This window comes from Schistocerca nitens, chromosome 3 (assembly GCF_023898315.1).
Source record: "Schistocerca nitens isolate TAMUIC-IGC-003100 chromosome 3, iqSchNite1.1, whole genome shotgun sequence".
Classification (NCBI taxonomy): Eukaryota; Metazoa; Arthropoda; class Insecta; order Orthoptera; family Acrididae; genus Schistocerca; species Schistocerca nitens.
Genome location: NC_064616.1, coordinates 978,243,814 through 978,267,841, shown reverse-complemented (window position 1 = coordinate 978,267,841; position 24,028 = coordinate 978,243,814). Strand labels below are relative to the sequence as shown.

Sequence of the window (24,028 nt, the reverse complement as noted above, 5' to 3'; positions counted from 1 at the left end):
AAAATCCATCTTGTTTTGAGAACATGAAGTCCACGAATGGCTGCAAATGGTCTCCAAGTAGCCGAACATTACCAGTTCCAGTCACTGACCGGTTCAGTTGGACCAGAGGACCCAGTCCATTCCAAGTAAACACAACCTACACCATTATGGAGCCACCATAAGCTTGCACAGCGCCTGTTTGGCGATCTGGGTCCATGGCGTCGTGAGATCTGCACCACACTCTAACGCTACCATCAGCTCTTACCAACTGAAATAGAGACTCATTTGAACAGGTTGCGGTTTTCCACTCGTCTAGCGTCTAAACGATACGGTCACGAGCTCAGGAGAGGCGTTGTAGGCGATGTCGTGCTGTTAACGAAGGCACTCGCGTCCGCCGTCTGCTGTCCTAGCCCATTAACGCCAAATTTCACCACATTGTCCCAACCGATACGTTCGTCGTGTGTCTTATATATTTTTTTCTTTAATGTTATTTTAAAATCTGTACAACAGGCAGCCTGTCAGCAGCATTCTACGCTGCTCTTCAGCCATAGAATACACAATGAGAAAAAACAGAAAGAATACACATAAGTTACAGAACGGTGGGTAATAAAACAGTAGACACATAATGACAAACACGGAGCCATTCACACTCGACGATAATCCACACTACAAACTGTTGGCACGACGCACAAACACTGAAGATGTCGATGGCACAGGTGAACGATGGAGTGCGACGGTGGACACTGAACACTAAACACGACGGCACACACGAGACACTGATGGCGATGATCTCCGGCGCGCGAATGTCCACGTAGTGTGTGCGAGCCAGGGGACCTGCCAAGAGGGGAAGAAGGGTGAGGGGGGGAGAGGGGAGAACAAAGATGCCAATGGCTGAGGAGATGGGAGGAGGAGTAGAGGGATAGGGGAGGGGAAGCCCGGGGGAGGAGTGGGGAGAAATGGAGGAGGGAGGGAAGGGGGAGAGAAGGGAGGGAGGGTGTCCAAAGGAAAAGACACAGGAAGTGGGAGGGGAGGATCAAAGTTGATAGGAGGGGTAGATGGAGGGGAGGAGGACATCATCAGGGAGGGGGAGCTGGCGGAAGCCACCTTGGGAGAGGGTAAGGAGGGTGGAGAGATGGAGACCGGGTGGGACGTGGGAATACAGGCGCGGTAGTGGGTGGGGGTGGGAGAGGATGGGTGAGACGAGCGGGTGAGGAGGATCGAGTTTACGGGAGGTGTACAGGATCTGAATCCTTTCAAGGAAAAGGAGGAGGTGGGGGAACGGAATGAGGTCGTACAGGATCCGCGTGGGGGAGGGGAGATGGATGCGATAGGCGAGGCAGGGAGCACGGCGTTCAAGGATCTGAAGGGATTTATAAAAGGTAGGGGGGCGGAGATCCAGGCGGGATGGGCGTAACAAAGGATAGGGTGGATGAGGGATTTATAGGTGTGGAGTATAGTGGAGGGGTTCCACACCCCACGTACGGCTGGAAAGGAGCTTGAGGAGACGGTCGGGAGTGTGCCTCGGCTTGGATTGTCTGGAGAAGGGGGGTCCAGGAGAGGCGACGGTCGAGGGTGACGTGTCTCACATTGATTTCTGCGGTTCACGCAGTGTTGCTTGTCTGTTAGCACTGAGAACTTTACTCAAAGGCCGCTTCTATCGGTTGTTAAGTGAAGGCCATCGGGCATCGCGTTTCCTGTGCTGCGAGGTAAATCTGAAACTTGGTACTGTCGGCACACTCTTGACACTGTGGATCTCGGAATACTGAATTCTCTAACGATCCCCGAAATGGCCCTTCTATAGCTTATGTGCGCGACACTAACGCCATCTGTTATGGGCATATGCCTGTTCCATGACCTCTGTGGCCTCAGAGTAGGCCTATAGTATTTATTGATCAGTCCAGATCACAGCTGCATTTGCAATTATGACTGTTTCCCACCAGTTGAAATCTCCTTTAGATAGGAGCATCATTAATAATGGATTCCAACTGGATAAATTTTAAGAAGAGTTGTTCTCATACACCCCGCTGTGCAATGTTTCGTGCTCATAGATGCATACAAACCTACGTTCATGCGTCCGTGGAAGATACTGATGATGCCTTTAAGATTAGCAACACTGGTCTAAACCGATCACAATCCCAACTGGAATCACGGACTGGAAAGATCAACAAATACTACACTTTTACATCTGTACCCTAAAAGCCACCTTACGGAGTGTGGTGAGGATACTTCGTGTACCACTATCCTGTTACAGTTGCGAACCATCCGAGGAAAGAACGATTGTTGCTAAGTCTCTGTATGAACTCGAAGCTCTCTAACTTTAGCTTCACGGTCTTTTCACGAGATATATCACTCTTCTTTTCACGAGATATATGACTGTTCTTAGAACATATGCTCCAGTAATTTTGACAATAAACCACACTGTGGTGCAGAATGTCCCTCTTGTAGTGTCTCCAATCGGAGTTCGATGAATATTTCCATAACACATTCACGTTTATTACACGGACCCGTGCCAAAAAAATAAATAAAAAACAAAAAATATGTGTGAATTCCTATGGGACCAAACTGCTGAGGTTATCGGGCCCTAGTCTTGCTCAGTACCTTAACTAACTAATGCTAAGAACAACATAGACGCCCATGCCCGAGGGAGGACTCGAACCTCCGGCGGGAGGGGCCGCGCAATCAGCGACATGGCGCCTCTAACCTCGCGGCAACCTGTGACAAAAAGCATCAAGTACACACTGAGGATCACTAGTCAGAAATCGGTCGAAAGAGATTTGTACGCTACCTGCTTCGTGGAAGGACTTCACTTCCTCAGGATTCTTCCAACGAATTTCAGTCTTATGTCTGCCTTTGCTGCGATTTGTATTGTGTGTCCGTTCCGTTTGAAATTGCTCCGTACGCATACTCCCGGATATTTAACGGATGTGACTGCTTCCAGTATTTTTTTAACATCGTGTAATCAAACGATAACGGATCTTTCCGCATTCTGCATTCTTAAGGGAAATACATTACATTTGTTTCTAGCAATTTCTTAATTGCCAGTCCCTGCACCAAGCGTCAATATTCCGTAGGTGATGCTGCATTTCGTTACAATTGTCAAGCGTTGCGACTTCTCTATGTATAACTTCATCACCCGCTTAAAGTCTCATGGAGCTTGCGACACTAGCCAGTAGGACGTTTATATTAGTACGTAGTCAAGCTGAGCGTGCATCAACTAACTGTCCCATAAAACTCAGGCGTACAGTTTCACGCGGCTTAGTGCAGAGCTTACTAATAACAAAATATGTAGTACGTTGCATTCAATAGTATAGTGTAATGATAACATTGATATGAATGACTGTTACGAGGGTTGCCCAGAAAGTAATGCACCGCATTTTTTTCTCAGCTGAAAACAATTCTGCGAGTGCGAAACGTTACGTGTATATTATTTGAAGTCTCTTGAGTGAGCGCGTCAAGTTTCCGTCACTTCCGGTAGATAGCGTAGCTCCAGGACAGTTTCAAAATGGCGTCTGTAGGGGATGTACGTTACAAGCAACGAGCCGTCATTGAATTTCTCACTGCACAGAAAGAAACTGTGAGGAAAATTCGCAAACGCTTGTGCAAAGTCTGTGGAGCATCTGCTGTAGACATTTGTACAGTTAGTCGCTGGGCACGGAGGGTGAGGTCATCAGAAGGCGGCTCGGCGGAGCTCCACGATTTGCAGCGATCGGGGACACCATCCGCGGTGGTCACACGTGACATGTTGCATTCGCGAGGACAGACGCGTTACGATTCGGCAGTTGGCGCTGCATCTGTCAATCAGCAAAGGATGTGTGGATGCAATTATGCGCACTCTTGGATATTCAAAAGTGTGTGCAAGATGGGTCCCGCGGTGTCTAACGGTGATTCACAAATCGCACAGAAAAAACATTTGTCTGGATTTGTTGCAACGTTTTGAAGCCTAGGGGGAGGCCTTCTTGTCCCGGATTGTGACAGGTGATGAAACCTGTTTCACCGTGTTGAGCCCGAAACAAAACGACAGCCGATGGAATGCCGTCATTCCCGCTCCCTGCAGAAGAAAAAATTTAAAGCAACTGCTAGCGCCAGAAAGGTCATGATCACTGTGTTCTGGGACTGTGAAGGTGGTACCGTTAATTCAGAAGCATACACCAACACATTTTAAAAACTTAAGACGAACTTACGGCGACCTCGGCGCCACATCAACCCAGGAGATGTTTTGATGAAACACGGTAACGCTGGGCCCCACACAAGTCTGAAGGCTGCTGAACACATCGCAAAACATGGTTGGACAGTATTACCCCATCCACCTGACAGCCCTGGCCTAGTCCCCCCCCCCCCCCCCTGGACTCCCATTTGTTAGGGTCATTAAAGGATGCCATTCGTGGAAGACATTTTGAGAATGATGAGAAGGTGAGTCACACAATGAAGCACAGACTCCGCCGCTAGGACAAGTATTAGTACTGACAGGCCTTGTTTCGCACTGGAGGGAGGCCAGAGGACGGGATGGAGATAATGTGGAAAAATAGGGTGTGTAGATAAAACACCATTCTTTCACATATGTAATTCTCATTATGTTCGATAAAAATTTGTTGAAGAAAAAAAATGCGGCGTATTACTTTCTGGGTAACCCTCGTACAAAGAAAGTTCGTCAGTGTCAGCTCGGGATGGGCTCTTGCCAGTAGCATTATTTTTACCGTTTTTCCACTTTCTTTAATTAACAACTGAGCAGAGTGAATATAATCTCTCTGCGCAGCATAGGTCATTACTACAAAGTGGTAGTGTTTTATTTGTGGTAGCCACATCGGGTGGGAGAGCTTATCACTGTCGTACTTTGGTGATAGTCAAGAAACGGATACCAGGTTTCACCCTGTCTCTTCCTTTTATCCTTACCATAACGAACACACTACACTAGTACTGGAGTTTTTCAGGGCGGAAAACATACATACAATTTTTCACGCTGTTCAACCCGCGTCACGTTTAGTTAAAACTCGAGCTATCGAAAGTATTCACCATCTTCATCATCTCGAGGTGACCGAGTACAGAGACTGATGGATGTATCTTACAAGCGCTGAACGAAAACTCCACTGAGAAACTTTCAGAGGTTGTTCAGGGATACCTTCTGAGTATTTTGATGCTCGTAAGAGACCCACGCTCTTTGGCTGATCGTTACAGAGTAATAGTATAATTATGATTTGTTCGGTTTGTTACCGCAGTTACCCTTGCTTCTGCGAAAATACCTTCACAACAGTGAATAACCTTTTAATATGCGATAACCAAACCATAAAACGCAAAACACACCACACATAGAACATGTGTAATTTTCGCCATGACCTCTTGGCACATTGTGAACACCGGTTGTTTCAAAGCAAGGCAGTTGTTTTACTGAGGCTGCATTTCTTTAATTTCCCGCGGCGTACGGAACGCTGGTATGATATATTTATCTAGTGTATGTCCTATATTAGTTGAGCTTGCACCAACGAACAGAAGGCATTCCGTTGGCTTAGCTTTAACCCTTAGTTGAAGAGGTTTGAGCCTTTTTTTCCGGTGAATGCAGGTCTAATTTAGTGCTGTTTGTTTAGGTTTTTTTGTGAGTACGAGCTTCAAATGTTTTAGTTCGAATTCAAATTATTGTGATCTGAAATGGTTTGGTCTATGTGTAATGAAGTGCTCTGAACGGAATTCCTCTTGGTAGGCTGATGGAAACTTCGTCCATTTTAATAAATAGTAGTATGTGTTGACTTTCTGTATACGAGAGTATGGGCCAGTGTCCCGTTCATCTTTCTTTCAACATCAGATCTCCTTTAAAGATGCGAAGATCTTATCTCATGTTTCGTCTTACTGGGATTCCAATAAAAGAAGCAGTAGGAATTTGGATGTACACTAGTAAATTCTAAGAGGTAGTGGCTAGAATCTTACCGCATTTCAGCATCCAAGTCTCGCAGTAGGTGATTTCACTCCACCAATACAAGCCACACCACTTCTCACTATTAATCAAGTGAAATATATCGGTCCCTGCAGTTACTCATTTTCTGACGAAGGAGATGGTGAATACCTTCGACCTTCGAAACCTCGAGTATCGAGTCTAAATGGTGCGGCTCGAACACAGAGAACATTTTGTGCACATTACACTGAACACTGAGGAAAAAAAATATCACACAACACATTTGACACCGTGACGCTGAAAGTGGAGGAATCCTAACTCAACATTTCATCGTGCTGCAGGAACACTTAAGAGAATAATTTATGAAGTTCGATTTCGGACTAGTTCTTAAGCGGCTGGACAAGGTGGCGCTACGTTTCTGCGTATGTCAGTAGATAGAGTAGGTTTAATTCTCAGGCGGTCCCAGCATCTTTTCCTAGCGCATAACGTTAAGTTTCTCCTTTGTCAAGGCTTGCGTCGTACAGATGTACTCATGGAAAGTGCCAAGTTTCACGATGAGTTGTAATGCACGTTATAATATTTCGATGATTGCACTTAGTGAAAGACAAGACAATAACCGACTCCAAGAGAACCAGTTTAATAAAATACTGTGATGTTCGAGCAAGCTTTCGGACTGAAGACAGTTTTACAGCTACGTCTGTGCTCCACAAGATTACTTATGGTATGTATTGGAGGGTACATCTGATAACATTATCATTTCCCCTTTCCCTGGACCATTCACGAACAGTACGCGGGAAGAACTACTGTCGGTAAGCCTCCGTATGAGCTTTAATTTCTCATATTTTTCATTACGCATGAAATAATGTCTTACCTGACTCTTCTTGGAACGAGCGCTCTCGGAATTTTAACAGCATACATCTTCGTGTTGCACACCTCTCTTAGGGCGTCAAGCCACTGGAGTTCAGTGAGCATCTCCGTAATGCTCTTGTACTTACTAAAGGAACCCGTGACAAAACGCCCTGCTCTTTTTTGGAGCCTCTCTATCTCTTTAATTATTTCTACCTGGCAAGGATCCCTAACTACCGATCAGTATTCAGGAAATGGTCGAATTAGTGTTTAATAACTTACTTCTTTCGAGTATGTATTACATGTCCTTAGTATTCTTCCACCTTATCTCTGTCTGGCCTCTGCTGCACCCACTATCAGTTTTATGTAGACATTCCACTTTAGGCCGTTCCGGACTTTTAGTCATCGATATTTTACGGCAATTATTGTTCCCATAACGGCTGAAAGCAAGGGGAAACTACAGCCGTAATTTTTCCCGAGTGCATGCAGCTTTACTGTATGGTTAAATGATCTGCATCAAACCAGTCGCAGGACTGAAGACCACAACAACATCATTGTTCCCATTGATTTATCGCTAATAGTGAAGTCAAACGAAAATGAGTATCTCCGCCAATTTACATACAGCACGTGACATATCTTTGCCTTGATGGTCAACTGTTGGTCCCTGCACCAGTTGGCGATCCTCCACAGGTCTTCCTGCATTTAGCTTCAGTCTACCGGCGTTACATTCTTCCTAAAGGCAACAGCATCGTCCGCGAATAGTCTCACGAACCCTCCGACACCATCCACTCGGTCATTTACATTGTCCAGTCATATTAATGTGCCCACCTGTCAAAGGCCTGAATAACCACCTTTCGCAGCGCGAGACGTGCAGGAAGAGAGTCACTGGGGCTCTGGCAGGCACCGACAGGGATGTGGAGCCGTGACAACCCCACTGCCGTACAGCTGCGCTGGCTTTCTCGGTTCAGGATCCACGGTGCGAACAGCCCGACCGAGGTGGTCCCACAGATTCTCCATTCGGTTTCAATTCTGGGAGTTTGGTGGCCGTGGTACAGTAAACTGATCCTGGTGCTCTTCAAAGCACATACGTCTGTGCGATGGAGAATAAATCGCGATTCATCACATTTCGCCGCTCTGTGGACGTTCAGTTGCGTTACTGGCATGGAAATTCCAGCCTTAGTCGCGGATGATCAGCAGTCATCACGGGTACACGAACCAGGCACCTGCAGAAACGTTGGCTAAACGATTGTTGGGACACTGTTGGCAGCCCTTTGGGCGGTCAGTTGCTCAGCAGTTGCACATCTTTTCGCCCTTACACATCTCCGCAGCCGTCGTTCACTCCTCTTATCTATAGCCCACGGCGCACCACAGTTGCGTCGGTGGCGGTTTTGGATATCGTCACTTTGCCATGAACGGTGTACTTTAAGCATGGAGGCATGCGAACAGATCACAAACTTAACCGTTTCGGAACTGCTTCCACCCTCTGACCGAAAGCCAACGATCATGACCTATTGGATGCGAGATAAATCGCTCCGTTCCCGTATTACGACAACCCCCCCCCCCCTCCCGACATGCTTTATAAGCCCTCCAAAGCTAATGCTGCTATCTGTCGTCTGTGAGTGGTTGTTGCACGTTGACGTCGATTGTAGGGATGGTCAGAGTAACGTGACTGGATCATGTATAGAGTAAACAGCGATAGACTTATAACCCTTCATACCCAAAGCTACTTTTTACATCTGTCATGTTTGTTCCATTAAAAAACGTGTGTTCAGAAGCAATGTGTTAAGAAGTCCTCCGTCCAGTCACAAATTGGTCACATAGTCGGACAGCTCGTAATTAGTTTGTGTTACTGTATTGACTGCCTTCCGGAAGTCAAGAAATACGGCAATAACGGGGGCGGCTTTGTCTGCAAAGCAAAACAAAGGCCCCGTTTTGGCCCTGATGAGACAATCGTCGCCGAACGCCGTGTCGTCCTCTGCCAATGGCATCGCTGAATGCGGTATGAAGGGCGCACCTCTCTCCCGTCGGTTGTCGGCTTTCTTGACTTTGAGCCACTGCTTCTCACTCAAATAGCTCCACAGCTGGCCTCACGAGGCTCAGCCCTCCAACGTATGAAACGCCCTGGCATTAGCGGGAACCGAACCCGGGTCCTTCGTTTAGCAGCCAGACACACGGAGCTACGGAGGCGGACTCGCTTCTGTCTGAGGCGCTGCAGATCTAATGCATGAACACAGCGAGCAGCATATCACAAGATCTTTGCTCACTGAATTCATTTTGACTGTTATAGAGGAGAATTTTCGCTCTAACAAGTAAGCATAAATGTTGTTCCACAACTCTACAATAGGTTGACGTCAGTGATACACGTTCATCTGCCCGACGACTCTTTCTGAAAACAGGAATGACCTGTGCTCTTTTCCAATCTCTCGGTAGCCTTCTTTGCTCCAGTGACCTACGATAAACTGCTGCTAGAAGCGGAACAGGTTCATTCTCATAATCTGTGTTCACTAGCACGAGTATCTCATCAGGCCCTTATGCCTCTCCATGTTGACCGATTTTATTATTAAAAAACATGTTTTACTACCGAAGGACTAAATTGTGTTTTATTGTTTATACGCCAGATATGTTTCGGACCCGCCTAGATAGCAGCTCGCGTTAGAAGCCGCTCCCGCGATTCGGGGAGGCGCTCTGGCCCTTGATCGAATTCATCCGGCAGGTTAACGGCGAGGACCGTTCGGGCCAGAAAGGATGTCGGATTTAGGGGTTTCCCATGTCCCGCCTGAGTTACACGATTCGCAAACTTTTCGAAAACGTTCTCGGACTTTCAAATGAGATGACACTAAATGAAGACATTTTTGGGCGGTGGGGCGAAAAGAAGGAAGGGGTGGTGACAGGAAGGGCATCTGGTCACGCTCTACCACAAACTTTTTATGCGTTAGTATAGTTTCATCACCCTCGTCCCATAATGGCTGCCAGCAGTGCAATATCCCGCTCTATAGCCAAAAGCCTTTACGATTTAAATGAAAACATTGCAAACAAAATTATAGGATATAATTTAAAACTATTTTAAAATTTATAACAAGATGATTGAATGATGCCATTCACATAAAGTAAAATGTTAGTTTTCATCGTTTTTCTTTTGTTTTAAATCAAAATTAAAAAATACTAACAGGTAGCGATAAAAAACATATATTTAAAACATTTTGAAAATAACGATGATGGCCTTTAAAACGGAGAACTTCTTTCAATAAAAACCTGAAAGACTTGCACAGGCGAAAAATGTTTTCGGGAAGAGAAAAACAGTTACGTGTTCTGTAGGGGAGAGAAATGTGGGTGTAAATATACAGGCCGTTGGTTGGTAACTATGGAAATGAAGCTAGGTGTTTGGGCAGATAATGAGAAGACGGAAGGGGAGGAGGAGTTTGGTAGGTAGGCATGACCGTGGGGAAAGGCTACAGTTGGTGCGATGGATTTCATTGTCTGAGAGACGGAGTCGGTTGAAGCTACGTTGGGAGAGGATATGGCGTGTGTGGTGTAGGAACGGTGGGGTGTGTTTGCAAAGGCGCGGCAGCAGAAAGCGAAGTGTGGTGGCTTTCATAACGAGTTTAGCACAACCATCATAGTACGGCGCAATCGTCCCATTTGTGAAGTCCATATGTAAAACGTAAAAAAATACAATCCATATGCCAGTTTTGTCACTGTGCCAGCGTACATAACACATGAAAACACAGTGAAATGACGAAAGCCACGGGACACTTCCTAATATCGTATCGGACCTCTTTCTGCCCAGCGTAATGTAGCTACACGGCGTGCCGTGCACTCAACAACTCGTTGGAAGTTCGCTGCAGAAATGTTGAGCCATGCAGCCTTTATAGTCGTCCATAATGGCGAAAGTGTTGCCGATACAGGATTCTGTGCACGAACTGACGTCTCCATTATTTCCCATAAATGTTCGGTGGGATTCGTGTCGGGTAATCTGGGTGGCCAAATCATTCGCTCAACTGTCCAGAATGTTCTCCAAAGCAGTTGTGAACAGCTGTGGCCCGGTGACATGGAACACTGTCATCCATAAAAATGAAGCCCACGACTGGGTGCAAATGGTCTCCAAGTTGCCGAAGATAAACATTTACAGTCAGTGGTCCGTTCCATTCTGTTCCGTGGAAACACAGCCCACACCATTGTGGAGCCACCACCAAGTTGTGCAGTGCCTTGCCAACAACTTGGGCCCGTGGCTTCGTAAGGTCTGCACCACATTCAGTGCCCACCATCGGCTCTTAAACTGAAATCGGGACTCACCTCACCAGGCCGCGGTTTTGCACTCATCTCGGGTCCAACCGATACGGTCACGAGCTCAGGAGAGGCGCTGCAACTGGTGTTACGCTGTCAGCAAAGGCACTCGCGTCGGTCGTCTGCTGACACAGCCCATTAACACCAAATTTCGCCTCACTGTCCTAAAGGATACGTTCGTTGTACGTCCCACATTTATTTCTGTGGTTGTTTCACGTAGTGTTGCTCGTCTGTTAGCACTGACAACTCTACGCAGACGCCGCTGCTCTCAGTCGTTAAGTGAAGGCCGTCGGCCATTTCATTGTCCGTGGTGAGAGGTAATGACTGAAATTTCGTATTCTCGGCACACTCTTGACACTGTGAATCCCGAAATATTGAATTCCCTAACGATTTCCGAAATGGAATGTCCCTCTAGCTCCAACAACCATTCAGCATCCACAGTCTGTTAATTCCCGGCTGGACGGCGTGGCCGAGCGGTTCTAGGAGCTTCAGTCTGGAACAGCGCGACCGCTACGGTCGCAGGTTCGAATCCTGTCTCTGGCACGGATGTGTGTGATGTCCTTAGGTTAGTTAGGTTTAAGTAGTTCTGAGTTCTATGGGACTGATGACCGCATATGTTAAGCCCCATAGTGCTCAGAGCCAGGTACGGTGTCAACAAAACATTGGCTTTTAGTCTAGTCTTAAGCCACAATATACAAATAGGGACCTCGTACCCGTAACGGACACGTCTCGATTGCAGGTGTTCGGTGCCATGATGAGGCCTCTGGAATACCAGAAGGTGCCGAGCTGCAAGCCGCTGCTGCAGCGGATGGCCGAAGAGAAGCGCTTCCAGATGGAGCGCGGCTCGATCGGCGGCTCGTACTTCATGGTGATGCTGCCGGACGGCACGATGGAGCGCCGCCTCAAGATGCCCATCAACATCGACCCCGGCGTGCACTCCAGCTTCAACCTGGACCAGCTGGCGGCGGCGGCGGCGGCGGGAGGCGGCGTCGTGACGGGCGGCGCGACGCCGCTGACGCCGGTGCCCACCGTGCCGACGCTGCCCACCATCTCGGAGGTGAAGGCGCCCGAGCAGAGCGGCTCCAGCGGCGCGTCGAGCGCGGGCAGCGGCGAGCTGCGGCGCCGCCAGGCCGACGAGGCGTCGCCCGACCGCGACCAGAAGGCGCTGCGCGACGACGCGCGGCCCGCCATCCCGCGCAACGCGTCGCAGCCCGCCTTCACCACGCACGTCCAGGGGCTGCCCAAAAACGGCTCCGTGCCCTTCTTCGACCGCATCCGTAAGACGAGCGCCGGCGAGCGGTACAGGCCCACCCTGGGCGCCATCAAGGTCTCCAGAGGAAACGTCAGCTCCAACGGGGACATACGAAAGTCTTTACATCTCCGCCTCTCCAACTCGTCCGTCGTGGCTGGCTCTCGCAACAACAACTGCGAGGAAATGTGGTCCAAGACAGACGTAAGTAAATCATAATTTTATTACGTATACAGGGTGTTACAAAAAGGTACGACCAAACTTTCAGGAAACATTCCTCACACACAAATAAAGAAAAGATGTTATGTGGAAATGTGTCCGGAAACGCTTAATTTCCATGTTAGAGCTCATTTTAGTTTCGTCAGTATGTACTGTACTTCCTCGATTCACCGCCAGTTGGCCCAATTGAAGGAAGGTAATGTTGACTTCGGTGCTTGTGTTGACATGCGACTCATTGCTCTACAGTACTAGCATCAAGCACATCAGTACGTAGCATCAACAGGTTAGTGTTCATCACGAACGTGGTTTTGCAGTCAGTGCAATGTTAACAAATGCGGAGTTGGCAGATGCCCATTTGATGTGTGAATTAGCACGGGGCAATAGCCGTGGCGCGGTACGTTTGTATCGAGACAGATTTCCAGAACGAAGGTGTCCCGACAGGAAGACGTTCGAAGCAATTGATCAGCGTCTTAGGGAGTACGGAACATTGCAGCCTATGACTCGCGACTGGGGAAGACCTAGAACGACGAGGACACCTGCAATCGACGAGACAATTCTTCGTCCAGTTGACGATAAACCTAATGTCAGCGTCAGAGAAGTTGCTGCTGTACAGGGTAACGTTGACCACGTCACTGTATGGAGAGTGCTACGGGAGAACCAGTTGTTTCCGTACCATGTACAGCGTGTGCAGGCACTATCACCAGCTGATTGGCCTCCACGGGTACACTTCTGTGAATGGTTCATCCAACAATGTGTCAATCCTCTTTTCAGTGCAAATGTTCTCTTTAAGGATGAGGCTTCATTCCAACGTGATCAAATTGTAAATTTTCACAATCAACATGTGTGGGCTGACGAGAATCCGCACGCAATTGTGCAATCACGTCATCAACACAGATTTTCTGTGAACGTTTGGGCAGGCATTGTTGGTGATGTCTTGATTGTGTCCCATGTTCTTCCACCTTCGCTCAATGGAGCACGTTATCATGATTTCATACGGGATACTCTATCTGTGCTGCTAGAACATGTGCCTTTACAAGTACGATACAACATGTGGTTCATGCACGATGGAGCTCCTGCACATTTCAGTCGAAGTGTTCGTACGCTTCTCAACAACAGATTCGGTGACCGATGGATTGGTAGAGGCGGACCAATTCCATGGCCTCCACGCTCTCCTGACCTCAACCCTCTTGACTTTCATTTATGGGGGCATTTGAAAGCTCTTGTCTACGCAACCCCGGTACCAAATGTAGAGACTCTTCGTGCTCGTATTGTGGACGGCTGTGATACAATACGCCATTCTCCAGGGCTGCATCAGCGCATCAGGGATTCCATGCGACGGAGGGTGGATGCATGTATCCTCGCTAACGGAGGACATTTTGAACATTTCCTGTAACAAAGTGTTTGAAGTCACGCTGGTACGTTCTGTTTCTGTGTGTTTCCATTCCATGATTAATGTGATTTGAAGAGAAGTAATAGAATGAGCTCTAACATGGAAAGTAAGCGTTTCCGGACACATGTTCACATAACATATTTTCTTTTTTTGTGTGCGAGGAATGTTTCCTGAAAGTTTGGCCGCACCTTTTTGTAACACCCTGTATATTTTTAGTCGGTGGTTTGTACGTATTACGTGCACTTTATAAGCAACTCCAGTCGTTGTTACAGTTTGGCGCATTAATAAAGTTGTTTCATTAGTTTTAAAATATTTTTCTGTATAGATCCGAAACCAAAAACACATTGTGGTATCTAACTACTTAAAAAGAAGAAAAAGAAATCGCGAAACTGACGTAATATAAAGAAATAAAAAAATAGATGGAAGGAAAGAAGAAGACTGAAAAGAGAAAGTTACTATCTGCCTACACACAATCTTTAAAAGTAATCAAAACACGAATGCAGTAATGATAAGGAAAAGAAAATTAGTAACATAATGCTAGGCATACGTTCTGTTGTCGCTTTATCTGCACTCGATGGAAGGAAATCCACCGATCGCAGTCCGTGACTAGGTATCTGGAGCACTGCAGATCTCTGTCACTCAGTGTCAAACTCGGAAAATGTGGCCTCCTTCACTCCGACGTATGTACATATTGATCTTCGTGTTTCTGACACGTATTGTGTCATCCACCAGATGTAACTGAGGTCCTCTTCTCTGTCCGACACCGCAGATCCAGTTGACGTGACATACTGTCTACCGTTCGTATGCTGGGGTCCACAACGGGCCAAGCTAAATAGTGTGGAGTAATTTTTTGGACAGGGGTCGGGTCAGGTGTGTAATTATTGAATTGAAGTCGGGTTGACTACCCATAGTATTCGTAATTTACTGGTAAATTAACTTTGTTTCAGGACTTACACAAAAACGTGTTCTGTAGAATCTTCAGCGATTATCACACACACTCGTTATTCTTTTTCTTGAGTCTTTGCCCCACATCAGCACAGGGTCAGCACAGTTATGTACGCATGTGACACAGTTAATTTTAGGAGTGGCCAGATGCTCTTCCTGCCACCACCCCATTAACACCTAGGTCGAAATATATATACTCCAACAGTCTGCATGCAGTGTTATTCGTGTTGAAGTGAGCAAAAGTTTAACTAAGGCAGGATTTGGGTACCAGCCTGGTATTCCCATAGGTGGATGTGGTAAGCTACCTAAAAACCACACCCAGCCTGGGCAGCACACCACCCACTCATCATTAATCTGCCGGTCAGATTTGATCTGGGTCCGGGACATCTCCCCATCCTGGAAACGTGTTTTAAGACATACGACTATCTGGATGGATATCACACACACTCACACAACACTAAAAACAGTTGAGCAAGCAGTAAGAGAAACAAAAGACAAATTTGGAGTAGGAATTAAAGTCAAAGGAGGAGAAATAGAAACTTTGAGGTTTGCTGATGACATTGTACGTCCGTCAGAGACAGCAAAGGACTTGAAAGAGCAGTTGAACAGAATGGACAGTGTCTTGAAAGGAGGGTATAAGATGTCGTCAACAAAAGCAAAACAAGGATACTGGAATGTTGTCAAGTTAATCAGGCCATTCTGAGGGAATTAGATAGGAAATGAAACACAGTAAAAGATGAGTTTTGCTACTTGGGCAGCAAAATAACTGACGATTCTCGAAGTAGAGTGGATGTAAAAGGTACACTGATGATGGCAAGACAAGCGTCTCTGAAGAAGAGAAATTTGTTAACATTGAGTATAGATTTAAGTGTCAGGAAGTCTTTGTATGGCGTTTAGCCTTGTATGGAAGTGAAACATGGATGAAACACAGTGTACACAAGAAGAGAATAGAAGCATTAGAAATGTGGTGTTACAGTAGAATTCTGAAGATTACATGGGTATATGACGTAACTAATGAGGAGGTACTGAACAGAATTGGGGAGAAAAGAAATTTGTCACACAATCTGACTAGAAGAAGGGATTGGTTGGCAGGACATATTCTGGGACATCAAGGCCAATTTAATAGTGAAGGGAAGTGTGTGTGTAGGAGGGGGCATAAAAATCGTAGAGGGCGACCAAGAGATGAATACAGTAAGCAGATTCAGAACGATGTAGGCTTCAGCTGTTACTCATACATGTGGAGGCTTGCACAGGATAGAGTAACATGGAGAGCTGATCAGATCAGTCTTCAGATTGAAGACAACAACAAATACTGTCATTTAAATTTAAAATTAGGAAAAATATTCACAGAATATCTGCTTTCTGGGCTCTAATACTCGTAAATTCCTTGAAAATGGTACTATTGTCAATTCAGCTCCAAGCGTGGCCTAATTACACATCTGAGTCAAGTGTCCAGAATCCTGTTAACCATGTGAAACAAATCTGTCGCCCATGTTTACCTGAAAAATAAAATTAGTGACATAGTAGCTTTGAGAAAAAATTAATGATTGACTCAATGGCAGATAATCCGCTCAGCCTTCAGTGTCCCCTGGAGCTGATGCCAGGGTGCGGGCTATTGTTTGCAGCTCTCGTGAGCCCGCCTCTGTGTATGTCAAGTTAAAGCTCCAGACCCAGACCAAAATTTTATTACTCTGGTCTTTCAAGTATACAAGTATAATCAATGAACAGACACAACACAGTTACAATTGATAATTTGTGCCAAATTAAAACTCAAATCAGATTTTCTGTTTCTCACTCTGTCACCTAACCATTAGTCTATTTTTTTCTGGCAGTGTTTTATTGTGCTGTAATATAATATGCTAGTCTGTTGAACAAATATTGATACAAAGCTTACCATCATCCTTCAAATATTTTACATTAAATAGATAAAACAAGTGATGATGTAAGTGTACAATTTTGTATCCAGAAGGGAACAGATTTTTTCAAAAAACAAAATAAATTAATTTTAAGTTCTTGTTGCAGAACATTTTCACTATGCAATGTTGATGCACTATTTCAACGAGTTTTAGATACAAGTTTGGGAAATTAAACAGTAGAAGTGCAACAACTAACACAGAATATATGTTATTCTTAAAGTTATCTGTACTACAAGAAATGAACAAGTGTTATTTATGTTGATGAGATGAGTGGCTTGTTCAGAATTTTTGTAGATAATAGTGATTTGTCCATACTTTTAACAGTGTGAGCATACTTCCAGGCCTGTCTCAAACTTTTTTTGTCACTGATGCTCCCATCTATGATTTCTGAACACTACTGCCAGAGGTCCTTCCACAGGGTATGTGGGAATCTGTGTTCAAATCCCAGCCTGGCACAAATTTTCTGTTGTTGCTACATGTTTATTGTAACACAAGTTAATTCATTTCATTTCAGTGCGTTTAATTCTTTGCATTTCATAATCAGGTCTAGTGGAGAAAATTCAATATCTGAATTGTAAATAAAATTTTTATTGAAAATTTTCTGTGGATTTCCATACTACTCATTTGTCTTTATGGTGCTTTTAGCTTTATAGTATTGGTAAAATCAGTAAAGGAAATATTTTGAAAATAATATTTTGGTTGGGAAATATGAATGAACTTAGGGTAAAAATAAGATAAAAATACTGCTCTTTCCCAGTATAAAATAGATCTTGCAATTGGTAAAATGTTCTTTGTCTCAAACTTCCATTTCGTTTTCAGATAGGAGAAAATGAGAGCATATGCTTTACAACATCGAAATCAAGCATTCCCCGAGAAAAACGTGAAATAGTGAGGCCACTGTCTCGAAAGGATATATTCTACTCAGGTTCTGTAATAAATCTTCCTGAATACAAGAGTCAGAAATCATTAACAAGCTACAGGCAAAGCGTAATTTCACTGCCCAAATATCCTCAGGATCAAATTGACATCGAGGGAGAGGGAGGAGGAAGTAAGTATTGCTATTTTCTGTTGCTGTATCAATATATGTAAATCAGTCTTTCCTTCTCATACTGTCCAGTAAGTCCCCCTGACCCAGGGTTCTGGGTGATTTTTCTGAACTGTACCCCTTTCCCTTAATCTCTCCAGTCCTTTTCCTTCGCCCCTCTTCCTTCCCCTTGAACGCTTCTGCCAGAAGAAGGAGCCACTGGCTCCGAACGCTTGTAAACATTAACTATTTTTGTGTATGTGTTCCCCTGACACTGTTTGGTGAGTAGATTTTTTTATCTGTCCATTTACATTATATTATCAATAATTTATTATTTTTGTTGTTATAATATATGTAAATTGTTTTTAATTTTGAGACTACCTGTTGGCATGCCACAAGTGGTACCGTAGGCACACTAAAAACTGTAGATCAGAATTGTTACTTAATACAGTTATTTAAACTCACACTCATGAACAGCAACTATACACAAAGTAGAAACGTAACTTTAGAGATTTCTTAGATGATCATGTTTTAGTGAAGTTGGAAAGTTCAGTTACTTGTTTATCTTACCTGATATCAAACATCCAAAATAAAGCTTGAACTGTTGCTGCCATTGTGAAACTACTTCTTGACAACACTTTGCAGTTATTTCACAAATTGCACACTTAAGCTCTTGGGATAAGAATCAAATGATGGTAAACCCGATACCTCATCTATCAGAAAGTACACAGACTTACTTAGAGGCTTGGTAAGCTAGTAGAGGAACTAGGAATTTCTGTGTTAATTTACACTGATGGAAAAGAATTACAACACCAAGAAGAAGTTGTGCAACATAAATAAGAGCTGGTAGGTGTGATTCTACATCTGACAGACAATGTCTGTGGCACTTGTAGTGGAAGACCATTGTGTTTCACATATGGCTCTGGTGCACTGTACTGCATCTGCAGTGGCAACTCGAGCAGCAGTTGGCACCACAGTGTCACAGTGAACTGTTGAAAATTGGTTACTTCAAAGACACCTCTGAGCCAGATGCATACATTCCACTGACCCCAAACTACCACCATTTGCGACTTCAGTGGTGTCAAGTGGGAGCTCGTTGGAGGGCGTAGTGGATATCTGTTATGTTTTCTTATGAAAGCTGGTTCTGCTTCAGTGCTAGTAATGGCCATGTGTTGTTAGAAGGAGCCCAGCTGAGAGTCTGCAACCAACCTGTCTGATTGCTCAATACGAGTACATTGGACCTACACCTAGAGTTACAGTATGGGATGTGATTTTTTATAACAGCAGGAGCACTCTCGTGTTTATTCCGTGCCTCCTGACTGCAAATTTATAAGTCAGTCTGGTGATTTTACCTGTTGTGCTGCCATTCATGAACTGCATTCCAGGGAGCATTTTCTAACAGGATAACGTTTGCCTACATACTGGTGTTGTAACCCATCATGGTCTACAGAATGTCAACACGGCCTGCTCGATCACCAGATCTGTCTCCAATTGAGAACATGTGGGACAGCATTGGAGAACAACTCCAGCATCATCCATAACCAGCATTAAGTGTACGTGTATTGACTGACCAAGTGCAAGAGGCATGGATCTCCATTTCACAAACTGACATCCAGCTCCCATAAAACACAATACATGCATATCTCCAGGCTTGCATTCGACATGCTGGTGGTTAAACTAGTTATTAATGTACCAGTATTTCGCATTTGCAATGGCTTACCTCACACTTACATTAACCTGAGATCTTGCAATGTTAGTCACTTAAATATGTTACCTAGACAAATGCGTTCCTGAAATTTCATTACTCTACATTAATTACTTTTTGGTGTTTCGATTTTTTCCATCAGTGTATTAATGAAACTGAGTCTAATGGCAACCAATAGAATTCATGAAATGATTTTCATTTACCTGTCAGGTTCTTGAACAACCACACTCACTAACAGAAATCATTTATAGCAGCTTCTTTCCTTCTTTACGGAGTGGTGAATAAATTCATTGCTATAGAATATGAACCTTCTCCATAGTATTCTGAATTGCGAGTGGAGAAGTAACATAAGAATACAAACGTAAATGTGCATTTGGATTACAGGGACTTTATTGAGGGATTTAAAAAAAGGAACAAGGGAATGGCAGTTTAATGTATTTTAAAGACTAAAACACCCAGTGAATCATTTATTTATTTGTTTAGTTCAGGGACTACTGTTCCCTTTCGAGCGTAAGAACTAGTAGATAAACTGTTGCAGAGTGGTGTATGTATGTGATCCGCTGTTTTTAAGGAGACTGAGAATACTCAGGGAACAGTATGAGTTCATGACACAGACTTGGCTGCTGTTTTACGGTATACTAAATTTCACTTAGTAGTCTCCTTCTGGGAATAAAAGCTCTAACCATGAGAAACATTGTTAGCATAGTGCTTACCTTATTTCTCTTCTAATAATTTTCAAACTGTGTTGGCAGACTACCAAATACATATGTACCTGCACTGTCATGTAATTATGAACACATAAGTACAAGAGAACTGCATATCAGCTGTAACTAACGAAAAAAAATTAAATGAAATAATATGGGGAACATTCTATAGTGTAGGTAGTCGTGCTAAAAGTCATATATCCATACGTTTTCGGTACAGTTTGTGTATTTTTTTGCCTGAAAATGTTTAATAATATGTACCTTATGGTTAATTCAATTTTTTACACATTCACCTTGCATATGTTTTTATTTGATTTTTCACATAAATAATTACACAAAATGAAAAGCCATCAGAGGGTGAATGAAAAAGAGCTTGAGGAATTAAGAATGAAATTGAACATAGACAGGAAGGATTTGGTGTAAAGGAAAAGATAGCATATTCTGGAGGTTAGTCATTAGCTATTTTCAGCTGATTTTTATTTGCTTATTGTATTTTATTTAAACAATGCTCGTACATGAGAGAAAGGATATGTTAGAACAAACAAGTGATGGTGAAGCACTATTAATATTGAATACTGCAGTTTTAACAGACAAGGGGAAATTTTGAAAAGAACATTTTGGAAGAATATAAAATTTATTTGACTCATAATATGTATGATTTTATTTTATTAGAACTCAAATAAGGTTTAAGTAGGAGCTGATATCATAATAGTAACAGCTTTATCTCCCATTGAATCATATTTTACAATGATATTAGACATGTTAGTATTAGCAGATTTGTGTAAAATATGGAAATAGTTCTACAGATAAATGATAAACCAAAAATTAAAAAAGAGTGAATTTTAACAAATAAAAATTACTATTTTTGTACACACCAGAATTAACATTCAGTATAAAAAATGTATATGCCATCACACTGGCATTGTCAAAAATTACGTGAAATATTTGTAAGCAGGCTGTAACACATAATAACAGAAACATAATTTGTTTCAACAAAGTACTATTACACTGTCGACCATCAAGGTTACAATATTAGGATGGGTAGATTATCTTACTTAATGTGCATACACTGTATGGTAGGAAAGAACACATGATTAAATTTGTAGGGGATGTGCGAGAGTACAAGCTGCAAAATTTAGTACATAGATCTGCACCCTCTGTCATTAACAATGTCTCTAAACCAACTGTGCATATAGTTCAACTGAGCTGGGATGACAGATGTGGGATAATATACAACACTGTTTCAACTCTATACTAGAGTTCATCAATTTTTGTGACTGGTCACTAGTGACATGCCAGCCTCTTGTCAACCCATGGTCAAATATTTATATTGTATCAGAGATCTGGAGAATATGCTTGTCAGGCTGACAGTTGAACACTCTATGTGTGGGAGTAACTCAAGACAGCATGGGCAACCTACTGTCTTGAGCTATCTTATTGAAATGGGACATCACAGCAGATATAAATGATACACACCAGCCATAACATCTTAGAAATGTAACATGTATGACCCAAATTACCCCCACAGATAGTCCTGTAGTAAACCTAATGACTTTCTTCATGCCAGGTACTGGGTCTATATGACAATGTTGAATGCAGACAGACAACATTCGTTCCCAGAGCTTCCACAAACATATACATCTATAGTAGTGCTGGAGGAGCTCATATGAAAAGGCAATATATGACACTCCTGTGTCTTGTGCTGTCATTCAGCACATCAGTGTCAGTTTGACTATCTCTAGTGCCAAGGCAATCAAAACTGTCCCAATGGTTGCCATGTTGTTAATGTGTGTTGCTCCAGACATTGTCATACTGCCCGCATGGTAGATACTAGTCTTGCTGCAGAAAACCCATTTCCTGACTATAGTTATGCGACATGGCTCAATGAACCTACAAAGCTGATCAAATTACATGTCTGATTACATTAGATTAGATTTACTTTCATTCCAATTGATCCGTAGTGAGGAGGTCCTCCAGGATGTGGAACATGTCAGAAAAACAACAATACATGACAAATATTTACAACTAAAACAAATAAGCTAATGTACCATTCCACAGGTCCAAAGTGGAATGATCGTCATTTTTTAATGAACACTATATAAAAGAATAAAAATCTCTCGGTGTACATGCCGCGTCAATTCAGGATAAAACTTCAAGCTTTCGACCACTACCTCCATGGTCGTCGTCAGGGCTAAAACTGACTATCGTGAACTCGCGAGTTTCCCACTTTTATATGCCAAGGGCGGCTTCTGATTGGCTGGAATACGTCATAGCAACAGCGATATGGAGCGTAGTGAAGTGGTGCCCTCTACTTCCATAGATGTAGTTTCTATCCTGCATTGCTTGCAGCGCCATCCCTTGAATCAGGAGGTAAAGTGCGGGAAGTTTTTCTCTGCGATTTTTCTTCATCCAGTGCACTCTTCCAAGTGTTGCTAAGTGCATAGCCGTTGTCTCTGTTAAAGTTATTATCGCTAAGTCTAATTTCGACTGCTTCCCGGATCACAGAGTCCCAGTAATTCGATGCGTGGGCTATTACTCTGGTTTCTTCAAATAAAATCTTATGCTTGTTAAGCAGGCTATGTTCAGCCACCGCTGATTTTTCGAAATACCTCCAATGTAAATTTTATGTTTGGATGTACACCATTTAAATGGTCGACTAACTGCTGCAGCGTGTCGCTGCCGTGTGGCCAGATTAAAAAAGTATCGTCGACGTATCTGTAGAAGCATGACGGGCGGAGGTGAGCACTGCTCAACGCTCGTTCTTCAAAGTCCTCCATGAAAAAATTCGCTATTGCTGCTGACAGTGGCAAACCCATGGCTGTTCCATCCGTCATTTCATAATAATTTCCACTGCATAAAAAGTAAGTGGTCGTCAAGGTATGCCGGAACAACTTCAAAATTTCTGAGCAAAAATGAGCAGCCAACAGTTGTAATGTGTCAGCCACAGGTACTTTGGTGAACAGAGAAACCACGTCGAGGCTGACCATTATATCACTTGGGACTATCTTCATCTGTTTTATGATATCAACAAACATTTTTGAATTCTTAATATGATATGGGCAGTGACCAACTATAGGCGCCAACAATTTAGTTAAGTGTTTTGCAAGCCTGTACGTAGGAGAGCCTGCAGCAGTTCGTCGAACATTTAAATGGTGTACATCCAAACATAAAATTTACATTGGAGGTAGAGAAGGAAGGGAAGTTACCTTTTTTAGACGTGTTGGTAGAGCGAAAGCCGGATGGACGACTAGGCCATTCTGTGTACAGGAAGCCAACCCATACAGATTTATACCTGCATAGCCATAGCTTCCATCATCCGTCTCAGAAGAGAGCTATGCTGAATACTTTAGTACACAGAGCCAGGACTATTTCCGACAAGGACCACCTCGGTCCTGAGATTAACCATTTGACGACTGTTTTCAAGAGGAATGGTTATTCTGCCGGTGAAATTAAATCAGTATTGTCCAAGAAAGTAAGACACGATGGCAGCTAGATACAAGAAGAGGACCAACACATAGCGCGGCTTCCTTTTTGCGGTGCTACAACGAGCAAGATAGCCAGAGTCCTGAAGAGGCAAGGAATAAAACCAGTTTTCCGACCACCTAGGAAAATTAAGGAAATGTTGAGATCAGTCAAAGATAGTCACGGCTTAAGAGTGCCGGGAATTTATACTATTCCTTGCGAATGCGGCAAGAATTACGTGGGCCAGTCTGTAAGAACCGTTGCCGACCGCTGCATCGAGCACCAGCGCCACCTAAAATACAGGTATTTGGAAAAATCAGCGGTGACTGAACATAGCCTGCTTAACAAGCATAAGATTTTATTTGAAGAAACCAGATAGCCCACGCATCGAATTACTGGGACTCTGTGATCTGGGAAGCAGTCG

At 43.9% G+C, this 24,028-nt stretch overlaps 1 protein-coding gene across 2 annotated transcripts in view; it reads left to right on the top strand.

The window, feature by feature from the left end:
- The window catches only part of LOC126249043 (monocarboxylate transporter 3), a 425,057-nt gene that overhangs the window by 379,446 nt on the left and 21,583 nt on the right, over positions 1-24,028 (top strand). For both annotated transcript variants that reach the window (XM_049950669.1, XM_049950670.1), the window contains exons 5-6: positions 11,730-12,443; positions 17,529-17,757. In XM_049950669.1, the coding sequence (XP_049806626.1) occupies positions 11,730-12,443; positions 17,529-17,757 (943 nt within the window). The remainder of the gene's footprint in view (positions 1-11,729; positions 12,444-17,528; positions 17,758-24,028) is intronic.